The sequence below is a fragment of the Miniopterus schreibersii genome (genome assembly GCF_964146895.1).
Source record: "Miniopterus schreibersii genome assembly, chromosome: 12".
In the NCBI taxonomy this organism is placed as follows: Eukaryota; Metazoa; Chordata; class Mammalia; order Chiroptera; family Miniopteridae; genus Miniopterus; species Miniopterus schreibersii.
In genome coordinates, this window is record NC_138112.1 from 44,683,244 (window position 1) to 44,710,699 (window position 27,456).

The 27,456-nt window shown below is 42.6% G+C and overlaps 1 protein-coding gene across 1 annotated transcript in view; it reads left to right on the forward strand.

Annotated features, from left to right (window-relative positions):
• The window catches only part of SPON1 (spondin 1), a 229,260-nt gene that overhangs the window by 117,210 nt on the left and 84,594 nt on the right, over positions 1–27,456 (forward strand). The window contains exon 6 of the mRNA XM_081153650.1: positions 15,584–15,732. Coding sequence (XP_081009776.1) covers positions 15,584–15,732 — 149 coding nt within the window. The remainder of the gene's footprint in view (positions 1–15,583; positions 15,733–27,456) is intronic.

Here is a 27,456-nt window from a genome sequence, read left to right on the forward strand (position 1 = left end):
GGTATCTGATGAATGAAAAGACAGATGAATAAACTGGGCTCCTGGGTCCACTCCATCCCTTGTAATGATGTCAAGGAAATATCACATAGAATAGAGTCTAAACCAGCTCTAAAATCTACCTTAAATACATTCTGCTTTCTTTAATCTCTAAGATCTGGAAAAGACTTTTCATATTACTCTCAGTCTTGGGGCATGCAATTATAACTAACACCTTCAAGGTACTATGTGTATTAGAAATAATATTGGACAAGCTTCCCAGGATCCTTTTTCTCACCCTCTACTTTCTGTGCCCTCTTTGCCTTTTTTCCACTTTCTATAACACTTTTATGGCAGACCCTGGAGAAAGGCATTGGAGTTGGTTGGGACCATCACTGTATCCCCAGCTCCATCCTGCACAGCATCTTATATAGAGTTAGTGCTCAGTACGTGTTATTCAATGCACTTGCTGAAAAAAGTCTTCTCTATATTTCAGAAAATATTCTAATTACTTAAAAGAATCATAGGAAAGGAGAATGTGCATGTTCTAAAAATCTTAGTAGGGTTACTCAGAATTGTACGCACAAAACTCTGCTGAAGCTAACAGCATGTATGTGCTTAAGTTTTCCAAACAATGAATTGAAAATATACCCTGGAGAACTGTTTGTGCCAAATAAGGCTGACTATTCATGGTCATGACTAGAATGGCTGCATGTCTTGTGCCAGCCACTGCATTCCTGCCAAACATCCTCCCAATTTGCAAGGATTCTTGGGTTTCACTTTGGAAATAAAGCAGGAAAATGCCTCTTCGACCCAATTTACATGGATCTAATTCTTCATTAGCACTTATTTAGGCTACACTGATTAGAGCAACATCCTAACTATGTTTTGAAAATCTTATTTTGGTTGACAAAGTGACATAGGTTTCAACCAAAGAGCATGGAAACAAGCTAATAGAATTGTGATGTCAGCTGGGGTTCTGAGCATACAACACTTGGAAAATGGCTCACACTACTTCCGTGCCAGAGGCACCAACTGAGAGGTTGTCAGTCAGATATTTCTATCAGCCAAAGCAAAACATCAACTCCCCATCCTGGCAGCTATTGGGCCAAAACTTGAGGAATAAAGGAAAAAGCAAAAAGCTGGCAGACTTAAGTGGCTTAGATCTGCTCATCACAGCTAGTAGAGATGATATGCTTGGGGTGTAACTCACAACAGAAGCACTTCCAGGCAAAAGTGCTCCTGAAAAGTGAGCAGACTGAGGCCCTTGAGTCCCTTCTTCAGGCTCAGTCCAACCTCCGGGTTTTGGAGCCAGTGTTTCTCTTTGTTTGGAATAATTTTTGCAAGACCTTAGTAACCTATCATTGTCCCGATTCTAACAAGACCATCACCTCTAAAAGTTAAGTGTGTAGGCTTTGGAGCCAGACTGAATCCTGCCTCTCCCACTTACTATCTTTGAGATCATACACAGGTCACTTAATTAACTTCTCTGTGCCTCAGTTTTCTCATCTATAAAGTGGGAATAATAACAATACTGACTTTACAGGACTATTGTGAGGATGAAATGAATTAATATATGTAAAGAGCATAGAAAAGTGCCTGGTATATAGTGTTTTATAATTATTAGCCATTATTATACCTTATTTTTTGTGATCCAGTTTTTGCCCTGGACCCCACTTTTCATAATTCGGTCTCAATCTTCAGGCATTGATTCTATAGGTATCTAGGGACTGCCTACTCTTTGGCTGACCTAGCCCTTAATATTGCCTTTTAGCTCAGTACCAGACGCATAGAAATGTTAGTGAAACCCATGTAGGAGCCCTATCTTGCCCCTCCAAGGATGAGGCCTCTCTGTTGCTCCTACCAATCATTTCAAGCCCTGGACTTCTGTCTCTAGCTGTCAGACCTGCCTGATTCCCAGTGTCCCTGGTGCCCCTAGTGCGGGGAGGCCCTAACCTGCCCACTCACCCTCACTGCCAGTTTCTCTGTCTTATCTTTAAGCCTGGTCTGGTCTTGATCCTGACAGTACCCTCGAAATTTGTTCAAGCAATGGACAAATTATTCAACCCTTTATTTACCTCTAAGGAAGAACTAGGAAGCCAGACCTTATCGAAGGGATTCCTGCTGCCTGCTCCCCACCCTGTGATAATTTAATCTCTAAGAAGTTTTTTAAAAAGAAGTAAGGAAATATCCCTCTAACCATAAACTGTCCCTCTTCATCAACAGAAAACAGACTTCTCCTGCCTAGAATTGCACAAACAGAACTCTTCCATTTCACCAGAGCTCCAGGGAATAATAGGCCACCAGCTGCCACCTTGAGCTGCAGGTTTCGGGAACTTGGAAAGGGGAATTTTCCGTCCTGATTACTGCCTTTGCAGTGTTCTCAGCTGCCAGCATATGGTGGTGGGCGTGGATCTGAGCCAATTTTTGTGTTCCTAAATAATACAGCTGAGATTCCGCCCTCCTTTGCTACAGAGCTTTGGGCACTCATCAATCTACCGCTTTCGTGCTTGTACCTACTATGTGCAGGCCTTTAGAAAACGAGTCACCTCTTACATATTTTTAAAACTATTGGTGGGAAAGCCAAAGTAAATGAAATACTCCAGACAAAACTAATACATTTCTGATACCATCAAAGCAGAAGGAACTTGATCGAGGTCACAGACTCCAGATGGGGTAAATTCAAGATTTAATTACATCACCCCGGGTTAAAATACAAATTCTTCAACTGGGCTAAATTCACCAGGACCTGACCAGGACCAGTCTAATATTGTACTCTTAGCTCTGAAGCCCGTCTTATGTTCCCTGATAGCGCCCTGCTCGATGTGATCTCCAGGCCTTTGCACATGGGCTTGCAATCCTCTGTCCAGCCGGCTGCACCCCCTTTACCTGGCAGATTGCCCACCACACTTTCATTCTTAGCATAGACCCCACTGCCTTGGAAAGCCTATCCCAATTCCCCAATCTAGATTAGCAGTCTTTTTTTCTTCTCGAGCCTTGTGGTTTTCCTATCACAACAATTTCCATGTTGCATTGTAATTGCCCATTCATGTGTTTGATCCCCCTCTTATGCTGAGGGGCCCTTGTCTGGTTTGGCTTAGAATCCCCGGGACCTTGCACAGGGCTTAAGAGTATAACATATGACCAGTGAGTTACATTAAGATAAACCAAGCTGCCTCCCTGAGAGGTGAAATCCCAGAATAAAGGTATCAGCTCTGCAATTCCCAGCTAATGGCTCCATGCAGGCTGAGGTCCTGACCTCTGATCTTTAACATGTGCTAAGGTAACCTTTGACCTCCTACCTCTATCTCTTACACACTCACAGCTCATCTCGGTCATTTCCCTGTCACATCTCCATTACATGAGAATCAAACTTCTAGTTCCCATACAAGCCTAGAGTGAGCCTTGAGAGACAAGGAGAGAGGTAATGCTGTTTTCACCTTCACATTTTCTTTTTTTAAAGTGAACATTTTTTTGACACATAACATTCATACAGAGAAGTAGGTAAATTTAAGTGTGCAGCTCACGGTTGCCATTCATTAGAACACATTCATGTTACATCACAAAACTCAGAAAATTACTAGGACTCTAGAAGCCGCCTTTTTCCCCTTTCAGTTTTGCAAAAGGCAACCACCATCTTGATTTCTATCTTTGAGTAATTTTGCTTGTTTTTAAACATTTTGTTGATGGAATTTTATAGCATATACTCTTTAGTGTCTGGCTTCCTTTGTCAACTTTATAGTTTGTGAGATTCATCCACATGATTGCATATAATTTTGTTTTATTCCTTTTCGTAGCTGTATAATACTCTTCTGTGTAGTATACATTTCATTTATTCATTCTATTATGGATGAACATTCGGGCAGTTTCCAGTTTGGCGCTATTATGGATAGTGCTGTATAAGCAAGCATTCATGTGCCTGTCTTCTGGTAAATATATGTATGCATTTCTGTTGATTATATACTATGAGTGGAATTGCTGGGTCATAAGATATATAACCTAGTTTTAGTAGATACTGTTAAATAATTTTGCACAACAAGAGAGATCTGGTGAATCTACGTCTTTGCCAATACCTGATACTGTTGGTCTTTTTTCATTTTAGCTACCTGCTGTATATGTAGTGATACTGCATTGTGATCTTAATTTGAATTTCTATAACTTGACTACTCTGTTGGTATTGGTCATTTGGATAATCTAAAGTGACTGTTCAGGTCTTTTGACCATATTTTCCATTGAGTTGCCTTTCTTTTTCTTATTGATATGTAGGGGTTCTTTACTCTACTAGATATGAATCCTTTGTGAAGTATATGTATTCCAAATATCCTCTCCCATTCTGTGGCTTGTTTTTTTATTCCCCTAATCTTTGATGAACAAAAGGTTTTAATTTTAATGTAACCTGTATGATCTTTTTTCTTTATGGTTAGCACTTTTTGTGTCTCATTTAAAAAATCTTTGCCTACTTCCAAGTCATGAAGACTTTGTTCTATATTCTTTTCTAAAAGCTTTATTGTCTCTACCTTTCATATCTAGATGTTGAGTTGATCTGTAATTGAATTTGTGTATGGTGTAAGGTAGGGGCCAAAATTCTTTTTCCCCCCAGAATTATTTATTGGAATGCCCTTCCATCTGCGTTAGTGTCACCTTTGTCATATATCAAGTGACTTTATGTCTGTGGTTCTGTTTCTGGACTCTGGACTCTCATTCTGTTTCACTGGTTTATTTGTCTATCCTACGTATCTGGAATGTTAGACCTCCAGCTTTGTTCTTCAAGATTATTTTGGCTGTCCTTGGTTCTTTGCATTTCTGCATAAATTTTAGAATCATGATCTCAATTTTTATTTTTTTTAAACCTGCTAGTATTTTTATTGGGTTTATGTTGAACTTATGGTAAAATTAGAAGAGATTTGACAACTTTGGATTATTGACTCTTCAAATCAACAAATATTACCCCATAATTTAGATTTCCTCTAAGTTTACTCAGTAATGTTTTATAGCTTTTTATGGAGAAGTCTTGTTCATTTTTCACTAGAGTTATCCTTTAAAATATGTATTTTATGCTATTGTAAATGATAGCTTTTTAAAATATTAATTTGATTTGTCACCGGTATATAGGAATTAAATTAATTCCTGTATATTGACTTAGTATCCAGAGACCTTGTTAAATGCACTTATTAACTATATTTGTTTATATATCAATTATTTTGGAATTTCTTACAGACACAATTTTATCTTAACAATAATTACTTTCCAATCCATATGACTTCTATTTCTCTTTTGTTACACAGGCTAGAACCTCCAGTACAATGTTGAATAGAAGTGGTGATAGTGGGCATTCTTGCCTTGTTCCAATCTTGTGGGGAACACATTTTATTTTAGCAGTAATTGTGGGGAAAGCTTTTAATATTTTATCATTAAGTATGATTTTGCTATAGCTTTTTTGTAGATTTTTTATCAGGTAAGGAAAATTCCCTTTTATTCTTAGTTTGCTGAGATTTTTTTTTTTAATCATGAATGAATATTGAATATAATCAAATACTTTTTCTGCATCTGTGAAGATATCCATATAATTTTTTCTGTTAATGTAATGAATTATATTGATTGAATTTTGAATGTTAAACCACCCTTATATTTCTGGAATAAACACTACATAGTTGTGATATGGTATACTTTTTCTAAATAACTGGATATAAGAGTTGCCAATATTTTGTCTGAGGTTTCTGCATCTACGGTCATGAAAGAAATTGGCCTCCTATCTTCACTTTTACCTTCAATTTTGAGGTGGAATTTTTTTTACCTCAGCCTGACTCCACTTTCATCCTATATACAGACTTGGTTCAATAGACTTTGCTTCTATTATTAGCTTAACAAACTTTCCCCAGAGCCTCTAGCCTTTCTCTGGCAGAATAAAAAGTCTTCCCAAAGACAAGGTAATCATGATCCAAATCCTGGTTCAGCCGTTCACAGGCAGTGTGCCCACTGGCAAGTTACAGATCTTCGAGCCTCTGTTTTCTCATCAGTGAAATGAGGTTGAACGTAAATTAGAGGATACATATGAAGCACCTGGAATAAAGTATGTGCTCAGTAATTCCCATTTCTCACTACCTCTTCTCTCTGCTGCGTAAAAACTTTTTATACACAGAAGAGCATTGGCTTACTATTTACAGGGTATAGCTGACAGTTAAGATTCAAACCTGAAAAATGTACTGATGGGGGTGGGAGGAGTTCATTTTTTTGTTATACTCTAAAAAAAAACAAAGCAATGTTATTTACTGCTCCTGCTAACTTTTTAAATACAAGCTCCTAGATTTTTAAAAATAGATAAACATTGCTAGAATTTGTCATCCAAAGTGCTACAGTTTCTTCCCTGGGGTTTCAAACTCGGATGTTAATGGTATATTAAACATTTGGAAACTGTCCAGGAATATAGCCTTTCTCCCATATATAACAATGTTTATGTGGAAGAGTCCGCTTGGAAGAACACTTTTAAATAAAGTTCCTTTTTCTAGAAATATAACCCCAGTGCTATTTGTCAGTGCACAGTCAACTTTTAACCAGCCTCCACAGTAGCAATGGCGAGGAGAGTCTGGGATTATGTTCTTTGCCTCTAAGATGAGAATCACATGATTGACTAGGCTTTAGAGATGTCTAAATACATCACAGTCAGAAGTTCAGAAAATTTGGGTTGGAAAGGCTGAGTTTGAAGAAGGCTGAAATTTATGATGCCAAGAGCCAATACCCACAGTGTTGTCAAGGGCACTGGATAGGCACAGTTCTATTTATTCCCATGGCACATGTACCCAAAGTGCTGATTCTGGTGACAGCCATGGGTGACGTCGGAATGACCTTCTAACTACATCTAGACTTAGTCCAAGCTCTGGGTCCCCAGTGGAGTAGAAAGCACATCGCCTTGGCAGATCTGATTATAATCTCAGCTCTGCCACTTACCAGCAGCTCAGTCCGTCATCCACAACACAGGATGGTAACCGACCTACCTAGTATGACCATTGGGGGAATGGCAGGATGCTAGCTAGGACCTGTGAAGTGCTTGATGCAGGAAATGTGTTCAATAAATGGTAGTGGTTGGGCTGATAGTGATCACAGTGGCAAAAATGATGATGACAGTGACAATGAAGACAACATCCATAACTTTGGGTGGAGGGATGCTGAAGGACCATCAGTATTCTAGAAGACTGCTCTGCTTACAGAAACAGGAGGAGCAGCCTCAGCTGCCTCTCGTCTAGTCTCCAGACTGTCATTTTATGGGTCTCTGGGCCCAGACACATGATCTTACTTGAATGAGCCTTGTCTCAATTTCCCCAAAAGCAAAGCCTGAGGCAAGGACTGTGGTGCAGACACTTTCTGTGGAAGATGACCCAGGAAGCAGGAGGGAAGGAACTGGGGGAGAGTGGGCGGGAGGAAGAGGCAATCAGCCTAAGAGTGCATTTGGAAGTCATTGGCATCATTGTACCTCTGAAAAGTGCACAGAATGCCTTCAAGAATTATCCGCCTTCCAGACTTCTGCACTAGCACCCACCCCTCCATGGGCTAAGGGTGGTCTCCAGGAGCACCAGCTTCCCTGTACTTCCAGGCACTTGCACGTTGGCCAAGCGGGCCTTGGAGTTTCAGGGACCATCACAGGGCAGTGAATGGAAAGAAGCACAGTACATTGAAGTGGACGCTAACTGACAGCGTGCCTGCGTGCTCGGGCCTGCCACCGTTGCCGTGGCTGAAGTAAGAGGTAAATGGAGGGAGGTGCGTGACCCCAAGCACCAGCTGCCACCGCTGCCGGCCACTCTTAGTTCAAGTGCAGGCTCTTCCTGCGCACGGCCTGCCTGCCACCGGAGACTCGCCACTGGGCGAGCCCAGCCCCACTTCCCAGGAGGGGTACCCGCGCAGTCGCTCCTGGCACTTAGCAGGGCTCAGATCTATCCCAGAGCTGTGCTGTCCAATACGATAGCGACCAGACGTATATGGCTATTTAAATTTAAACTGATTAAAATTAAATAAAGCCCGGCCGGGCGTGGCTCAGCACCTTCCTGCACCACAAACCAGAAAATGTCCAGGGCAAATCTAGGGCTCACCTCTCATGTTTCCCTTCTTTCAGGGATCATAATCCTCTGCTGTCTGTTTTCCAATGTCCGAAAACTGGTGTGTCCTCTATTTTGCCCAGTTTCATAATTCTGTGCAGAGGCCCAGTCCAGTGCCATTTCTGCGTGAGAGTGAGAAGCAGAAGTTGCACGTCTATAGATTTGGGAATTACTGATAGACGGGTCTATCGTTTTCTCTTCTCTGCTGTACTTTGCCTTCAAGATAAAACAAAAACTTACTGTTAAGACATTCAGATCCCTTCAGGAGCTGCCTGGCTGACTGGCTTCATCACTGATCATCCCTTCCTTACAAATACACACACACACTACTTGACCTCCTTGTGGTTTTCTACGTACCTCTGTGTTTTGTTATCTCTGCTTTTGTACATATTCGTCCTTCTGCACGAATACCCTTCTTCCTGTCCCGTAATTGCCTTGCTAACTCCTACTTATCCTTCACAGTGCAGCTCAACTACCATCACCTCCAGGAAGCCCTTTCTGGTTCAGTCAGTTAAACATCCCCTTATTTGTGCTCCTATATCACTCTGTTCATGCCTTTAATCAAAGCTGTATTCCACACGGTTTATTGTAATTGCCAATTATGACCAGTACTTCATACCTTCCTAAGGTAGAACATCTTAAGGACAGGAACCAAGTCTGATTCTTCTCAGAGTGTTCATGGAGTAGCACAGGTTTTAGCAAACTTTTTCTATAAAGGGCCAGACAGTAAATGTTTTGGGGTTTGCAGCCAGGCAGTCTCTCCGTTGTAACTACTCAACTCTGCCATTGCAGCATACAAGCATCCATAAACAGTAATAAATAATATGTAAATTTTAAAAAACTTTGTTGGAACAAGAACAGGCAGTGAACTGTAGCTTGCTGATCCCTGGCTTAGCACGGAGTATATGCCTAGTAAATGTTCATTCAATGAGCTAATTAATAGAATAGAATATTATTATTGGAGGCCTCAGGGGAAATACAAAAGAATATAACCAATTGCATAAGTGGTGAGGGTTTGTCTTGGATTGGAAAAGTGACACTTCTCTTGAGACCTTAAGGAAGGAGAAAAGGCTTCTGAGTGATGGAAAGGTGAGGAATTTCTGGCCTAACTGACGTATTTCCCCATGCAGGGATCTTTCCAGGAGGCCATACTGGGATGAGATCCTGAAAACCAGAATGCCTTGGTTAGAGTGAGTTTCTGAAGCAGCCAAGGGCAGGAAGAGCCATAGAACAAGTACAAGCTGTGTCTTGGGCAGCACCCAGGGGCAAACCCAGAGGAGCCAAGTTCTATAGCCAAATCCAAAGGCTCAGAAACCATGCAGACTCTGGAACTGGGCCTAGGATGAGAATTATAAGGGCAAGAAGGAAGTGAGATCCAAGATGATTTTTATGACTAGAGCTGGCAGATCCACAGCATTTTCCTATTGGTTACTGCCACGTGGTACATGGATGAGTCTGTGGATGGGTTAACCTTGGTCTTCTCAGAAGAGTTAAGTGAAAAGATCATCTATTAAAAGATAAATGAGGGAAAGGAGGCTGAGACTTAGACATAACACGAGTTCTGGTGATGCTACTATAGCAAATTCCAGCGCGCCCCCCCCCCCCCCCCGCAAATAAAGATTTGCTGAGGCTGAGGTTGGATAACCGAAGGCTATAGCAAACCAGTCACCAAGTTGTAGAACATTCTCCAGTGAGGTGCTATAAATGGATGTCAAAGAAATGAATGGGCTTTCTACCGGATCAGGATTGGCAGGGGAATACAGCCACTGTCAAAGCAGGTCGGGAAATCTGGGTTGTCACTGAACACCTGCCATATGCAGAACATTTCAGAGACTCCATCTACCATGCAGCACTCCTCCTACACCAGACAAAAAGGCAGACATGGTTCTGCTTTTATCAGTGATGGCCTTTTAAGGCATCATTGTGAGCACTGGTAATTTAGCACCAGCAATGACAACAGAAAAAGTGTCAGAAATAAGGTTACTACACATATATTCAGGATATATGTCCCTGGAGAGGCTTTTTAGACAAATGCACCTAGTTGGCTATCAGTATCTCAAACTCACACATCTAATCTTTTCTTCCTCCTACTTCCCACCTGCCTCTGTTCTGTCTATGCCTCATCCAAGCTATTAGGAGTAAATGTCTAGACCAATTGTAGGCCAATTGAACACTGCTAGAACCAGAGAGGGGCATGCTAAACCAAACAGCTGTGGCCACACTTGAGAGTGGAAGTGGTTGGCAAAAGTCTTAGTGTCTCTGCACCTGCACACAAGACTGAAGCCCCAGTGTTTCACCAAGGACCCCAGTGGTAGCCTCCCAGAGTATTCCTTTAAGAAGGCCACAGATATTTACCTAGTTCCCTACCCCAGGCCTTCTAATACCTGGGGCTTCTCTCTCTCCTCCCTTATTTCCTGGAGGATGACGGAGCCTGGGTCTAAACTTCTCTGTGCCTCAGTTTACTGGATTCTGCTTAACCACCACACTCTGCTGGCCCCACACCACTGAGTCACATTTAGACAACTCTCTACCATTTTTTCATATTCAAGTTCTTACATCTGACATTTCTTCTCTACCCACCAGTTCTAAGTTAAACTGCCACCCAATCACCCAACCAGATTCCTTTGGTTCCCATGCCTTCCAGAAACTTGTTTGGGTTTGCCCTGTCTTATTCCAATTTAATTTGATAGACTAACGTTTATTTGCATCAGACCTATTTTATGTGCCGCCACTAGTTATTACTCCAGCCTCAAAACACCACCAGGACGGTGGTCATGTCAATATTTCTACTTTACAGAAGAAACTGAGGTTGAGAGTGATTAATTGACTTACTCAATCTAGAAAGTTTCAGAACTGAGACTAGAATACATGCTAGTTTGATTCAAAAATCAGAATTTTAACTATTTCACTAAACTGCCTCCCAAGGACTGTCCCATCTTCCCTCTTATTGGCTCATATCTCTGATCCTGTGTCCCCATTTTCTCTCCTCTGCCCTAAGTCAGAACATACACAACTCATGCAGGAAATGTCGATGGGTCTCCTGTGTGGTCTCCTCGCACCCTTGGGACACAACTCATGCAGGAAATGTCGATGGGTCTCCTGTTTGGTCTCCTCGCACCCTTGGGCCCTCTAGAGTATGTCCTGATGTGGTGCAGTGTGGTGGAGAAGAGCTAGGCTCTGGCACCAGACAGACCCAGCTCAATCCCAGCATCTTCACTCATCTGTTTCTGTGATTGAGGATTAACTCAATGCCTCTCAGTCTAAGTTTCCTCATCTGAAAAATGAACATTGTGATTGCATCTGTATCAAAATAGTTTTCTTTTTTGAGTGTTTAATGTGATAATGTTGGTCAAGTCCTTGGCAGTGTCTAGAACATAGTATCAGCTCAATATGTGGCTATTGTCATTCTTCCCAGAAGGGCACTTTCATCATGTTTTCCCCTTTTGCCAATGCCATTTACCAGGATGGGCACTCAGCATCCTCTACAACCTGGCCCTGACTTTCTTTTTTATCTTATTTCTTTGTCTTTTCTAAGCCTTCAGTCCACCAAATGGTCTTCTCTGGTTCCTGACCTCTCAGTAGGATGTAGGGACAAGAGTGTGTCTTCTGGGATCAGGCAGACCTAGATTTGAACCCAAGCTTTGCCCATCACTACCTCTGTGAGCTTGGGTAGGTTCCTTAACATCTCTGGGGGCCTCAGTGTCCTCATCTAAAAGATGAGAATGAGGTTGTAGTGAGGGTTCCACCTAGGAAAGCATTATACCTAACACCTACTAGATGTTTAATCCTCTTACCTGTTTTTTAATAGAATCCTTTCCTACTGCCCAGTCTTCCTATAGGAGCCTCCTTCCAGTGGGAAAGTTTCCTAGCTCCCCCACCTTCTTCTGGATCCCCCTTGTGGATTCCCATAGTGCTTTCTGTCTGTAACCATTCAGAGACCTTTGTTTTAAAGTTTTCATAGTTCTTTCCAAAACCAGCCCAATTACTTTGCACAACTCTGAGAGATAATCAAGCCCAGTAATTATTCTCTAATTTTTTCAGTGCAAATTGGTAGTTGCAGAATAACCACAGGGCTGTGGGTTGAGGAATGGGGAGTATAGTCAGTAATGTCGAGACAGCTGGGCATGGGACCAGGTGGCTGCTTGGGGCAGCGGAGGGACCACTCTGTAGAGTGCATGGTTTTCTGGCCACTTTGCTGTACGTCTGAAACTTTTGCAGAATGGTATTGAATGTAAACTGTGGTTGAAAAATAAGGTTTTTTAAAAAGGTAAGCTGAGGCCCTGAGAGATTGAAAGACTTTCGTGGCCACAAATGGAGACCTGGAGCTCAGGTCTTCTGGCTCTGTCATCGTGCTTTTCCTCCCTGTATCGTTCTGCCCCTCACCTGAAATCATTGCCCTTTCTAATGTTGCAAATTGTTTTCCCATCAGCACTTGCCTTGTCCCACCAGGGAGGGTATAGTCTCGTCCCTCACCCTAGCCTAGTGCCCTGAAGATATCTGTTATGTGGTTGATATTATTCATTATATTGAAATATCAATTAATGTGGTACATTGCAAGAAAACTGTAGAAAACTTACAATCATATTGACAAGAAGGTTGAACTGGTACAGTGACATTTACTCAAGGGGAAGAAGCCACAGAGGCACCCCACTCTTGAGGCACCTGCTTCTCTGCACATGTGCCTTTAGACTGAATCCTTGGATGGTAGGGGAATTCGGAGTTAGCTGCTCCATCCCCTGTGCTCTGTGTTCTTGTTTCTGTAATAACCCTGGCCATGCTTAATGGTAAGTAATCTGCTTATCCATCTGTTTTTCCGCCCCTAGACTGTGAATCCCTCCAGAGCAAGCACCACATCTAATTCCTGTCGGTGTCCACAGCCAGCCACTGCGCTTGGCACAGACTTAATGGAAGTTGAATAAATAAACCAGAAAGACCCATCTGGGCCCATCTCCTAATCCCCCATGAGTGTGCTTGTTCCTACTCTCTAATCCTGTTCCATGTTATCTATTTCTTATCTCCCATATGCATCAAAGGCAGGTTTCATGCTTTACCCATTTTTATAGTCTCCCTAACAACCAGGAAAGGAGGAAACTATAATTATTGAGCATCTATTGTGTTGCCAATAGTGCTTGTACATATGTGATCTCATTTTTTCAGAAGTTGACTTTAATTCTTGTAATTGGTTGATAAGGTATTATCATTCTTGAGTTACAGAAGAGGGAGCTGAGACTCAGGGAGATAAAGTAATTGGAATCTGACCAAGTTTTCACAGCTAGAAAGTAGCATTGCCAGGATTTGAATCCCTGTCTGTTGGCTCTAAGACAAATGCCTTTCTCGTCTGTTGTTGGTTGGTGTTTGTTTCTTAACAGCATGCAGGATAGCTGAGTGCATTAGCCCCATAGGTGTCAGGAACTCTGCTGAACTGAGACTTGAATTTAATCACATTGAATCCCATCTGTACAAGCCTGCTCTCAAATGCTCCTTCACAGACACTGCCACCTTCCCGTTGGATTGTTTGGATGAAATGCTTTAGGAAATGTGTACTAAGCATTCACAATGCATCAGGCACAGTGCTAGGTACTGGGGATACAGTGCTGAAGGCAGGCTCCATCAGGGATCTTACAGTCCAGTGAGAAAACAGACATGTAACAGTGATTATAAATGTGATCTGTGCTATAAGGAGACTGAAGACAAGGGCCTTATTCAGTCTAGGGTGGTCTTAGGAGGCTTCTGGGTAAATCATGAAGGAGGAATGAATTGGCCAAGCCAAGAGGAAGAAAGCACAGAGGGAACAGCATGTGTAAGGTACAAAATTGCAGGTAGAGTGGGTCTGGGACGAGGGAGCACTTTGGTGAAACAGAGCAGGGGGAATCAAGAGATGCTGAATCTGGTCTCCCTGAGATCAACATTATGAACCAAAGGCTAGCACTAGTTCCTAGCTCTTGCTCTTACACAAGCAGTGCTTTTGCGTTAGATGTCAGCTAGGACATTCTCCCCACTCAGGAAGAGAGATAGAGAAATAGCTGGCAGCATCTCCATCTGTCTTCTCTAGGGACCTGACAGAAAAACGCAAGTTTGCATTTCCCTGATGTGTGGGAAATCTTGAACAAGCAGTTGGACAGCCCCACGTGGTGGTGTCATCTGTCTGGGGTGGGGCAAGGCTGCCCTCCGCAGGCCAGAAGGCTGGCTTTGTGCCCATGCTCTTAATGTGCCCCTGGGAGCAGGGACCATGGGAGAGCAGGTGGCAAATGTAAACAGGATCAGGCCCCGGTGAGAATCATTTCCTGAAGTCTGGGGTGGAGTGGAGAGTTCTGCCCACTCTGGGCCACAGGGTGGTGAACTGCAAATGTCAGTTGAGTCCACCCTGTTCAAGTTTTCCTCTTCCCTATGTCTGAAAATGTTCTTTATCTTGAGTCTTTATAAACCCAACCAAGGAATTGCAGAGAACTAAGCCAACCCTATGATGAATTGTACATAGCTTAGAAATATATATGTGTCTATATTCATCACGGGCAAAACAAACCCAGTGTCACACTGGTGTTGACTCTATTCCTCTCCCTGGGACTTTAAAAAATCTTCAGGCTAAGATCTTTTTTGGTCCCACCCAAACCCTCTTCTGTTCTCTTGTGTCAACCATTAATTCCCACCTGCATCCCACAACAGTCATCATCCTGCACGATCCTCACCAAACCACCGTGGACTGGTCAGTTCCTCATATGCCAACTGTGTTTCCATCCTTCAACATGGCCAGCCTGCCCACCCCACCCCCCATCCTGGATGGTACAGAAAAGCCAGCTAAAGACAATAGTGCTCATTCCCCAGAATTGCTAAGCCTATTTCACACTCAATCCCTTTACCTCATGCTCCTTGCTGACCTCCCCAGCTCTGCACTCCAATTTTGCTCCCTCTAATGCATTCTCTGCACTGCTGCCTGGATGATTTATCTGAAATTCAAATGCGATCATGTCATTCCCCTACTCAGAACCCTTCTGTGGTTTCAGACCCTTTCAAATGACATCCAAACTCCTGAAGTATTTAGAACAAAGCCATCCATGAGCAGGCTTCTTCCTACCTCCCTGGCATTATTTCCTCTCTCTTCCCTTGACAGTTTGTGACATAGCAATGCTAAATTACTTATGGTTCCCCAAACACACAATGTTATTTAATGTTTCTTAGTCTGCCAGAAATAGCCTTTCCTCTCTATTCTGTCTTACAAATCTGATCAGTCTTTAAAATTCTCTCAGCTGTCCCTTCTCTGAACCCCTCCCAAACGGAAGCCATCATTCGGGGCTGCCTCTGTGTCCTGTTCAGGCATCTACAGTTGCCCTGCCTGCATAGTCCCAAGACTTACTTGTTCATAAGGACTGTCTTACTCATCACTGAATAGCCCAGGGCCTCCCACTGAACTGGTGCTAGCCGGCTTTGGCTCAGTCATTGTCCATTCACACCTCCTCCCCATGCCTTGAGCGCCTGAGTCTCAGCCACAGCCACTGACGCCTTCACCCTGCTGTCTCTCCTAGGCCGGGCCAATCACTGGTCTGCCATCATTGGCGGGTCCCACTCCAAGAACTACGTGCTGTGGGAATACGGCGGGTACGCGAGCGAAGGCGTCAGACAAGTTGCAGAATTGGGCTCGCCAGTGAAAATGGAGGAAGAAATTCGGCAGCAGGTAAGAGAAGCAATCACAGAATAACCCCAAACCAGAAATGCAATCAAAGCATTCTTTAGATTTCCTTCCCAGGAGTCTGAAATGGATAGTACAATGTGCTGGAAAATCGGTACCATAGGAAGCAAAATCTCTTAGCTGAGTCTGGAAGGTTTGGGTTAGGCTGACGACAGAGGCACTAATGTCCATCTTGTCGTTCCCTGACTGCATTGGTGTTTTCTTCAGTTTGTGCTAAAATCTGCTGCTGTGGCCACATTGTTGGGACACCACGGCTCTGGTTTCCTGAGCGTCAATGCAGTGGACTATGATTTGCTTACCATGATCCTTGAGAGGGTCGGGAGTGGCATCCAAGTTATCTAATTCGAAATTGCTATTTCCAAAAACAAACATTTGTATATCAGCACATGCTCGTGCGACTATGTCGTGAGGTGTTTGATAAATTAGTTGGTCATTAGATACCATATGCCACGTTATGTGGGCTAAAGAGCTGTACTATTATCTAGGTGCCCACTCATACCACTGAGAGACAGAGGAGAAATAGCCTGTCATTCTGATGAGGGATCTTGGAAGAAGAGCTTTGGTTTTTCTATGACCATTCACAGGCTGCCCTGTGGAGAGGAGCTGGGCCAGCTTCAGCCATCACTACCCACAAAAGCCCTCTGGGCCAGAGAGAGCGCAGCGGGCAGCCACATCTCACTGCCCACAAGCGCTCAGGAGAAAATACAGAGTAAACTGCTTGGAATGTGGTCATTTCACAACACGGGTCACTGTGAGGCTGCCAGTGTCTCCTGAGACAGTGCAGGAGGCCCCGGAGATGCTGGGCCAAGTCTCACGATGTGCATGTGCCCAGGGACCTGAGCAGCGAAGGAGGGTGAGCACAGCTGAGGACTCCCAGCCCCCACAAACCCTAAATTGAATGCAACAAAGGTCACCCTGACTCCTACTATAATCCCCTGAGAAATCCTTTTGGACCAAAGTCCAAAAATGCCCAGCAATCAACTTATGTTTCTTATTGATTTGATTTAAAGTCTTTTCATCATTTTTGGGAAAAAATGTTTAACCAGATGTTTTAAGATTGCATATTACTCATCACAAGTCTATCTCACCAACTACTTAGTGTTTCTCTGATTCGGGCTGTCGTGTCTCATAACTGGCATCACTCATTCAGGCTACGGCACAGCCACGCACATCTGCAAAGTCATGGCGGGCTCTTACTGGTCCAATTCTGTTCAGCTCGTCATGGGGGTGGGGTGGCGAAAGTCCCTTGTTTGGGGATCCTGAGGGTCCATATTTTTGTTCTCAAGCTTGGAATTATGATACACTGGCTTGTCAAATCCTGTTGTGTGGTATGGTGGACACCATTTGTTACCAATAATGGTTGAAATACTAAAGTTTGCAAATAAATTAGATCCAGGGCAAGGGCATCTTTATAATAATGCCAGTCTCACTTGTCGGCTATCCTGAGAGGTGTGCCCCACACAACTGCCCAAAAGAGACACTCCTCTCGCCATCCTCCGGACTAAGCCCTGTTTCCAGAGCTCCGCGAACTGTGCGTCGAACTCCCCAACTCCTTGGAAAGTCTGTTAGGTAGAGTGACTTCGGGGCCCCTTCACTTCCAAGCATTTCATGGTTCTAACTGTCATTCCTGCAAGCACCCAATTTATTATATTTTTATGTAAGTCAGATAAGAAGCAACATAAAAAGGAGCAGGAATGTGAATCCTCCTAGCATATTAACATCCTCGGCATAACCGGGGACCTGTTTGAACACATCTACACACTAACACAGGGTTCGCAGCCTTTAATACTTAATATCCTACCAATACTCTATCAGAGAACCTGAGTCCAACCAGGATGAAAATAAAAAGCCCTCTTTTCCCAAGAAAGGCATTTATATGCTTACCAGCACCCTCTTATTATAGACTTAGCGCTCACTGCGAGTTTCAAGGGCATTAAAAATCACAGTAGATATTGTTGGAAGTAAATCTTATGCTAATGGCTTTTAAACAAATGAACAAACTAATCATCCCATTAGTAGTGGAAAATTGTAATAATATCATTGAGTATAAGTTTTAATGTTAATATAACTACAAAAGAAAATTAATAAAAAATTACAACAACATTATTGGCAATAATGACATTGGTGGCTGGAGAGAGTGGGGGAAGGGTGCAGGACACACTTCTCAGCAGGGAGACAGAGGCAGATGTGCTCTGGTGGGGACTGTGCGTTAGCCTGGCAGGTCACAAATGGGTAACGCAAGGCAGCAGTAGGAAATGGTGGGTCACACATGTAGGTAGAGCCGGGAACAGGAAGCGAGCTGATGTGTACTCCTTGTGATGAAGATGTTATACTAAGGCCATTTCCACTTCATCAAGTACTTTATCGAGTACTGAGTGTTTGGTTTTCTCCTGGCTGCTAGCCCTAATCTGGTGTCCCAGTCACCGTGTTATTCTTACTAGAAACCTAGGCATCATTCTTGATTCTACCCCCTACCCCAACTTCTGCCTTCCCCGTGAAGTTAATCCAGTCAGCTCCCCCGTCAGCACTGCCTAGTCTAAGCCATCTTCTTCTTTTGCCTAAAACCTTGCACTAGCCTCCTGATCTCCCTCCTCCAGTCCTCTCCTTTGTTATTCACACTGTCCCCAGGGACACTTTATAGAATATGAACGAGGTTGTGCCACACCCCCAATTAAGTGTATTAATTTTTTTATTAAATAAATTTATTGAACACCTGCTAAATGCCAGTCATTAGAGATGATGCGGTCAGTTCATTTCCTGCCTTCATGGAGTCTACATTCTAACAGGGGAGACAAAGAAAAAAAATTAAGTAATTGGAAATTATAAGTGAAAAGAAACAAGGGATAACATTGAGAACAGTGGTAGAGAGGGACGGTTTCAATAAGGTGGTCAGGGAAGGTCTTCCTAAGAAGTGACCATTAAGCTGAGACCCCAAAGAAAAGCATAAAGAAAATAACATAGGACCATTTTATCTCCATGCCAGAGATAAAGCAGGTACGTAAGTAACTTTTAAAAATTAGAAAGTTTCTTTAAGAGCATCTCCCCATCAGCTGGGGAAATGCAGACATTAGACTGTGACAGTTCTCGAACGTGCCATTTTCTGAATCACCCCAGGCGTCACTGCTGTTTCCTCCCCTCTCCCAAGAAGGCTTGGTGTCCCCTGAAGGCAGCACCTGTTGACCTTCACTGCCTCTATTCAGACTCACTCTACTGTTTCATTATGGTTACTTTTATCTGTTCAGCTTTAAACATGTCTACTTGCCTCCTTTGGATGATTCTATTATCTCTGGGTCTTAAGGACTAATGTTCCTTTGAATTGAACTTGCTCTCTCTTCCCCCATCACTAGTTTCCTCACTTTGTTTTAGATTGTTTGCTCATCTCTAGTGGTGGTTTTCTTTTTTTCTAGCAGAAGTCCTCTGTGATCAAGTTGTGGTGTCTCCTTAGGGTGGCACTGTATCTTCGTCTTGTCCATCTGAGTTTTTATGGCATTTACCAGTTTGGAATTCCCCACCACATGGCCAGTATACATATGGATTCTGCACTCATACATGGGAGAGGCTAGGGCTTCCACTTCTTGAAGGTGAATTTTACTCAAGGGTCTGGACAGTGGGCAAGCTTCCTTGCTACCTTCCCAGGTGATTGATGGAGTTTTCTTGTGCCCTGTTCATAAACAGGGCAGCCCTCAAATGTCCAGCTTGATGCAGGGATGTCTTCCTGCATCTTACCTCCCACAAGCTCAAGACCTCCCCCTCTCTGCCTGCATAGCTTTATAATCTCCACCTCTAGCCCCTGGGGCCCATGTCCTGGTCCACAGTCCAGACAGGTCACCATGTACCAGTTCCTGCTCATTGGTCTGGTTAGATTTTCCTCCCCGTTTCTGGCATCTAGAAATTTTCTGAACTCAGTTAGGTATCATTAAAATTTTGCCTTATTATATTCTGTCCAGCATTTCTATGTTTGTAGCAAAAGGGAGAACCTTCTGCATCAGCTCAGTATTTTGTGTTTCCAGATGCCCACCAAATATCTCCAGCACCTAATACAGTGGCTCATACCTAGTGCTCAACAAACATCCAAATTGGTTAATCAACAAGCAAGCCATGAGTGTCTCTTGCATAAAACCCTGAGCTGTGGATGGCCACTCACTCATGAAAAAAATGCACTAGAATAAAACACTCCAGCTTTTCGGTTTCTCTGGATTCAAAGCTTCCCTGCTGGTGAGAGGCCAAGATGGTGGTGGACCCTAACATAGGCACTGATTTGTTTCATCTTCAGGAGGTCTTGCTCTGGGAGATCACAGGCCAGCCAGTAGGATGATTGTACTGCCTGTGGCATAAGAATCAATAAATAACCAAGTGGTCGTTTTCTTTAAAGTTGAAACAGTTTATAAGGCTCTGGGAACTGGCAGAAAGGGTTTGAGAACTTCTTTTCCTAATTTTCTTTAAATTGCTAGAGAAGATATATATGCCTACTAAACTATTTTTTCTGATTGATTTCCTAAACTTTGATGACTTTCCTCTAATGAAAACCACTGCCTTATTTCTGATGTTTTCCATGGATTATGACATGCTGCCCTATCTGGTTGAGAAAGTCACACACACACACACACACACACACACGTGCACCAGCTCTTATTTATTATAAAAATAAAGCTCCAGTGATCTCCAGTGCTTGTGAGAAGTGGTACTGTGTAATACTCAAAGCATTGGATCAGAATCTAGATTTCCTGGGTTCGAATCCTAGCTTCATCACATACTGTGTGACTTTGGGCAAGTTACTTAACTCCTCTGTGCCTCGGTTTCCTCTCCTATGAGATGAGGATGGTAGCAGTTCAACTTCATAGAGTTACTGTGAGGACCAAGTGAGATGTTACATGAAAAGTGCTTGGAGCAGAGCCTGCCCTGTAGAAAGTGCTCAATAAATGTTTCCTATTATTGCCATGTTGTCATTCTTGGTTCTCCATTTCTTCATCAGTGACAAAAGGAGTCTGTCCTAAAACTAAAGAGCCCCTGTAAGAGCTAGAAAAGTTAATGTTTCTAAAGATTCAAGTTTATCACTCGACTCCCCAGCCTCAAGACAGATGCCCATAGGTTGAAGACACAATTTCTTTGCCATCCCCCAGGCTTGCTTCTGCCTACCCCTGCTCCCTGTGCCCAGCAATGTCATCCTATACACCTTAACCCTCTGTCCCAAAGTTGACCTTAAATGGTTTGAGGGCAATAACCATGCCCTCAAATAAAAAAGGAGCCTCAATGAAACTCCAAGCCCATCCCAATTCTATTCCTATGCTCCTGCTCTTCCCTTTCCTTGAAACAGGCTGTCTGTATGCCCACAGGAGCGAGGTCAGCACCACCTCCAAATAAGGCCTAGAAGGCAGCCAAGAACAGAGATGTTCCCATGGGCACTGGGACATCAGCCAGGGGGTTGAAATGCAGACAAGGCTCCCGACCCAAGGAAGGAGGTGGTCTAGTGAAGTCTCTTGTTTGCAAGTAACAGGAACCCACTGAAACTAACTGAAGGACAAAGGAAACTATATTACAGGGAGAAAGTGGAACTCAGGAGAACACAAGCTAATATCAAGTACAAAAAAGACTCAGCGGAGCTGTGAGTGGAAGGCATCAGTCAAAGACAAATTCTCGCTCTCCCCTCCCCACCCCACCCCCAACACCCCCAGAGCCCCATGGTTTTTTCCTAGGCCCTTCTCTGTGAATCTTTTTCCCCATCCTTTTTCAAGAGAACTGCTATCTCTGCTTACTTATCCTGCACTTAGCCCCAAATGGTGACTGTACAACTTCTTTTCTTGGCTTCTCATAACAAACTGAGCAGTTTGGGTGACTCGTAGTTGAAACACTGGAAAGACATTGATCATTGGAAAGTCTGTGCTTTGGTGCTCCCTGCACTAGATATCTACCCCTAGTCTGACCAGTGGCTATCCCTGTGTAAAAGAATCACCCAGCCAATTACTCCACAAAGGAGCTGTGAGTAGGGTGGTTTACACTAAAAAGAGAATTGAAGGGAGAAGGTAAGTTGATTGACATTTCAGAGCAGCAATGGATTGGTAAGAATTAGACCAAGTCACAGAACCCCAGCCAAAGGACCAGAATTCAGGGCAGGATGTCAGGGCCTGCAGGAGGGAGGAGCTCAAAAGAGAAGAGAGACTCAGCACAAATGAGAGGGGAGATGAGCAGAACCCCAGGGTGCAGAGCTAAGCCAGTCAGGTGAGAAACGTTGGGTCTAGAGATTGGTTGAGCAAATGGGGTGAGACCAGGAAACATCACTAGACCTAAGCATATGGATTTGGAAAGGCAGAGATCAGGGCTGAGAGCACAGTCAAGACCTCTCCTTTGCCTTTGCCACCTGCTGTCTTGCATTGTTCCTTAAAAACCATGAAAACAGTACAGGACAAGTAGGTAAGCACTGATGTGGCTCCCTGGGTCTTTGATCTTGAGTAGGTCACCTGAGCCTTAAATTCTTCATTTGCAAAATGGTAATGAGAATATGAACTGCATATGTTGGTTATGAAATATTACACGTACAGTGCCTGGCTTGAAGGATGACCTCATTATTACTCATTATGTGGACAAAAAAGTTAAATTTGAAGTATTTATAATCCCGTTTTAGTGGGTGGGAATGCAATTTAAAGGAGAGGTCAATTGTGCTTCGTAAAAGCTGCTCAAGAGTGAAGTCCAGGAAAAAGAAGTGAGGGAGGAAGTAAGAGCGGGAAGCTGAGACAGTATTCAAATTGTAAGGAGTGAGAAGGGACATATTTGAGCAGCTGCCATTGGGGGAGAAGGAAGGACCCAAAGAAGGCTTTTAGTAAGTTTGATTTCTGAAGAAGAGACACCAAAAGAGAATTTTTAGCAGTGCACTTTGCAGAACAGTGTGTGATGGAGTTTACCCTCTGCTGCCTCCTCAGGAAACATTCAGCAAAGACCAACAGAACTGCCCTGGCCAGGCGGCTCTGTTGGTTGGAGTGTCACTGGTGCACTGAAGGTCGTGAGTTCAATTCCCAGTCAAGGCACATACTTGGTATGGGAGGAAACTGATCTATTTCTCTCTCTCTCTCTCTCTCTCTCTTCCTCCCTCTCTAGAATCAATTTTTTAAAATTATTTTAAAGACCTACAGTACTTTCTAAGGCTTCTTGGAGTCCGATTGGATATACTTTTTTTAGGTTTGTCACCCAGCTGCCCGCGGCCCCCAGGAGTGCGCAGTTTTCTCTGTTACACAGACATCATTGTCCATACCTCCTTTGGCCTTCCCCATCTCATTCAAGGTTTAACTCCATGGAGTGTGTATAAGTGGGCACTTGTGTTTGATAGCAATAAAGCGACGCTAGGCGTGGGGTAGAAAGGAGTTAAAGATTCTCAGTCACAGACACTTGATAGAGAAATTAGAACATCATTTGAAAGGTGTGATTTGAGTCACATGAAAGCTCTTGTTTGCTTTCAGTTGAGTCTTCAAACAAATCAAAATCACAGTAGGACAAGCAGCCAAAGTGATTCAGCGATGTCTGTTCCCTAATAAGACTGTTGCGGCTGCCTTGGCTGGAAGGAGGCGGAGTCCGCCTCTTAACAGCAATTTCTGACCTGCCCAGTTTTACTCAGGAGCATCACTGAATCCTGTTCTGAGAATCTCTCTGTGAGGGAAATGTGGCACAATTTTACTCAAAACTTATGGATTAACTCACAAAAAAATTATTTTTACAGCAACTGAGCCAAAATATTGCAAACTGAAGGCAAACTTACATGGGGAATAATTAATAAGTTGCATTAAGATTTAGGGGCAGTTTGGCAATTTCTATCAAAATTGTACATTTTCTGTTTTTATTGTGGCAAAACACATAACGTAACATTTATCATCTTAATTATTTTTAAGTGTACACTTAAGTGGTGTTGAGTATATTACATTACTGTTTGTACATTTTATTTATACCTCAGCATAGTAATTCTCTATTTAGGAATTTGTCTTTTGGAAATATTCTCACACAAAGGTGTATGAGGGAGGAGATTTATTACAACATTGTTTATAAAAATAAGAGATGGAAAGAAGACATTTTTATCAATAGGGGACTGGCTGCTTTTATATAGTTAAATGCCATGCAACTATTAAAAGAAATAAGGCATATCTGTATATACTGAAAAGCAAAACCAGTTGTCTCTAGCTTTCTGTCAGCTGGTAGGTGGGTGAGAGTCAAATGGTTATATGCACATACAGAATTTTATATGCGTAGAACATTTCTATGAACACACCAGAAACCCATTGTCTCTAGAGCAAACTGGGAGACCAGGGATTAGAACCGAAAGGTGTGTTCACATTTCACCATATGCCCTTTTGTACTATTTGTACATATACAAGAATGTTATTTAAATAAACAAAGAAAACTTTGATAACAGAGTATTACAAAAAGACCAGTGCTCCAAACATAATCTATAAATTTCATGTGCTGCCCCAAAAATATCAAATAATATTTTAAATTATACAGACAAATTCTATGGAAGAACTAAATGGTGAAGAATAGTCAGAAATTGCCTTAAGGAGAATAAGGATTTGGGGGGAAGAGGGGAGAGAGACTAGCTAAACCAGATACTAAAACTACATTATCAAACTACACTTAATAAAACTGTGTGGAACTAGAGCATGAATAGACAGATTAACAATATAATAGAAAGTCCAGAAATAGACCCAAATTCATTTTAAATTAAATATATGACTTTCAATCAGTTGGGGAAAGATAGATTATATAATAAATGATAATGACACAACTGGAAGTCATGGGAAAAGCAGTTTGCTCCATACCTCATTCCTTAAACCAAAATAAACTCCAAATATAGAAAAGATTTAAATATTTGAAAATGAAGACATAAAAACATTAGAAGAAAAGATGAGAGAATCATTTTTATAATCTAGAGCAAAGTCCCTTTTAAGCATGTTACAAAACCAAAAGTTCGTAAAGAAAAGACTGACAAAGTAAACTAAAAACCTTTTTTAATTGAGGAAAAGATTCTCTAAAATTTTTGAAGATGAAGGACAAAGTGGGAGAAAATATTTGTAGCTCATGCAATAACCAAGGGGCTAATTTCTTTAGTATGTAAAGAGCGCTTGTGGGTCCATTTTAAAAGACAAATAAACTGCCCTGGCTGGTGTGGGTCAGTGGTTAGAGCATCCGCCGGTGCACCAAAGGGTGGAGGGTTCAGTTCCCGGTCAAGGACACGTATCTGGGTTGCAGGTTAGAGCCCTGGTTGGGAGTGTGTGGGAGGCAACCAATTGATGTGTCTCTCTCACATTGATGTTTCTCTCTCTCTCACTACTCTTTCCCCTCCTCACTCCCTCCCTTCTACTCTCTCTAAAAGTCAATGGAAAAAATATACTCAGGTGAGGATTAACCAAAAATGAGTAAATAAAATAAAAGACCAATAAACCAATAGAAAAAATTATCAAAATACATGGACAGTTCTCAAAAAGAGAAGTTATATGGCTCTTAGATAGTTTAAAAGATGCTCAACTTTATTTACAATTACAAAAATGCAAATTCATTCGCAGAGCTATAGTTGACAGAGATGTAGAAAAACAGACGCTTCAATATGGCAGTTGTGGCAGCGCAGATTGGTACAGCTTTGTGGAGGGCACATTTCCCTGGCTCAGTAATTACTTTCCAGGAATTTATATATGCAGATACACGTACACTTATGCTGGTTATTGAACATTGTTTGTAGCAGAAAGAGTGGAAAAACTTAAATATTTATTAATAGGGGAGCCAGTTAAATAAAAAATGAGAATTTGAGATTAAGCATTGCCAAGACAAATCATTTGGTTAAAAAAAGAAACTGCAGCAGAGTATCTATAGTGTGTTCTTTTTGTGTTATCTTTTTGAAGACATATGCATGCATCTCTTGAAGGGTGTATAAGAATATGCATGGTGGTTGTCTCTGTGATGTGGACTGAGAAACTGGGGGTTTGGAATAGAAGGGGAACCTTTTATTATATTGCTTTTGGTGCCTTTCGAATGTTGTTCCATGTCTTTGCAGTATCTATTCAAAAAACTGATTATTTCATAGTCAAAATAAAATCAAATAAGCCAAACACCCAAGCTTGGGATCTTTAAAAGACACCACACGAGGAAACATGTTGTGTGTTCTTGGTGGATTGATCTCATCCTGCTGACCAACAGAGCTTGTCTAGACTCTGCTCAAGGAGTCAGGACACCATGGTGCCAGTGTGCCCTGAAAACCCCCAGTTAGGACTTGGCCCCAGGGACGAGACTGGTCAGAGGCAGAGATTTATAATCCAGGTGGTCCAAAGCAGTTTGTTCAGAAAAGGAGTATGAATCGTGGTCAAGGAAAAGCAAAGGTAACGTTGGAACCTGGCCTTAGATCTGAGGGGTTAGGCTACGAACAGAAAGAGGCCGGAAGCCCAGACAGAATGGGAAGGGCTGAACGGTGCCCAAAGGCCCTTCTGGTATGTTGGCAGCACTTGGCCTAGGAGGGCCTGATGTCTTCAAGGATCAGAAAGGATTGGCCAGAACTTTCTCCAGAAAGGCTCCAAGAGTGATCACAACCACCCTCACTTCACCTTCCAAACTGCCAGGCCGTGCATCTACAGGCTTTAAGTGTTTAATACCCTGCAGAACAGAGAACCTTGTCTGTGGATTGTCCCACACGCATGGGACTCTGGTGTGAGCTGCCTTCGTGAGTGTTACGCAAAGTGTGGTCTGTGGACTGGTGCCTGTTCACAGGCCATTTGCAACCAGTCCATGATGCACTAAGTCCAGAAGTTAAGAATAAGCACTTAGAAATGGCAGTTTAACAATGTCCATGAATCTAATAATCAAAATATCAGAACTTGAATTTTGTATGCTTTTGCTTTTACTTTTTTTTTTTTTTTTTACTATTACACTTTAATTATATTTTACCAAAATACAGTCTGCAACAGTTAGATATTTTTAAAATGACAACAAACTGGTCTTTCACTACAGAGTTGAGAAGCATTGTTTTGGAGCAAAGACCATTTCTGAGTCACGTCTTTACCCCCAGTGCCTGAGTCAGGGTCTGGGGTACCATAGATGTTAATAAATGTTCATTTGAAGACGCCACAGTCCACTGTTTGTTTGCTTGTTTGTTTTAGATGAGAAAACAGGGGCTCTGAAAATCTGTTTGACTTGCCCAAATGCTAATGGCAGCACAGATCTGCAGCCTGGACTCCTGACTTCTGTTCTGGTGCTTGCTTTTCTCTCTGCTGAAGGAGAAGGGGGATAGGCAGCCCTGAAAATGTCACCTCTGTGGACTCACCCAGGGTACTGAAGAACTTACGTAGTTTCACTGTACTGTTTCTGAGACAGTTTAGAGCTGTACTTTCCCATGAATATTTGCCATCTAGTGGTAAAAAAGGTGTATGCACCTAGCAGAGACTTCATTCATTCATTCATTCATTCATTCATTCATTCATTCATTCATTCATGTGTCAAACACCATATTTGAGAAATCGCTTGTCCTTAAGGGGCTTTTGATCTCTTGGGGAAAATTGACATGGAAATAGGTAACTACAACACAGCACAACTTTCACTAGGAGAGTCAAGTACAGGGCTGTCAGCGAGCACAGACAGAACTTGCCCCTGCCTCAGGAAGTTGAGATTTCATGAGCAGCATATTAAACTCAATACCTTGATGCTCAAAAAATATGAGCTTCTTTCTTTTCTTGCTGTTGCTGGACCTCA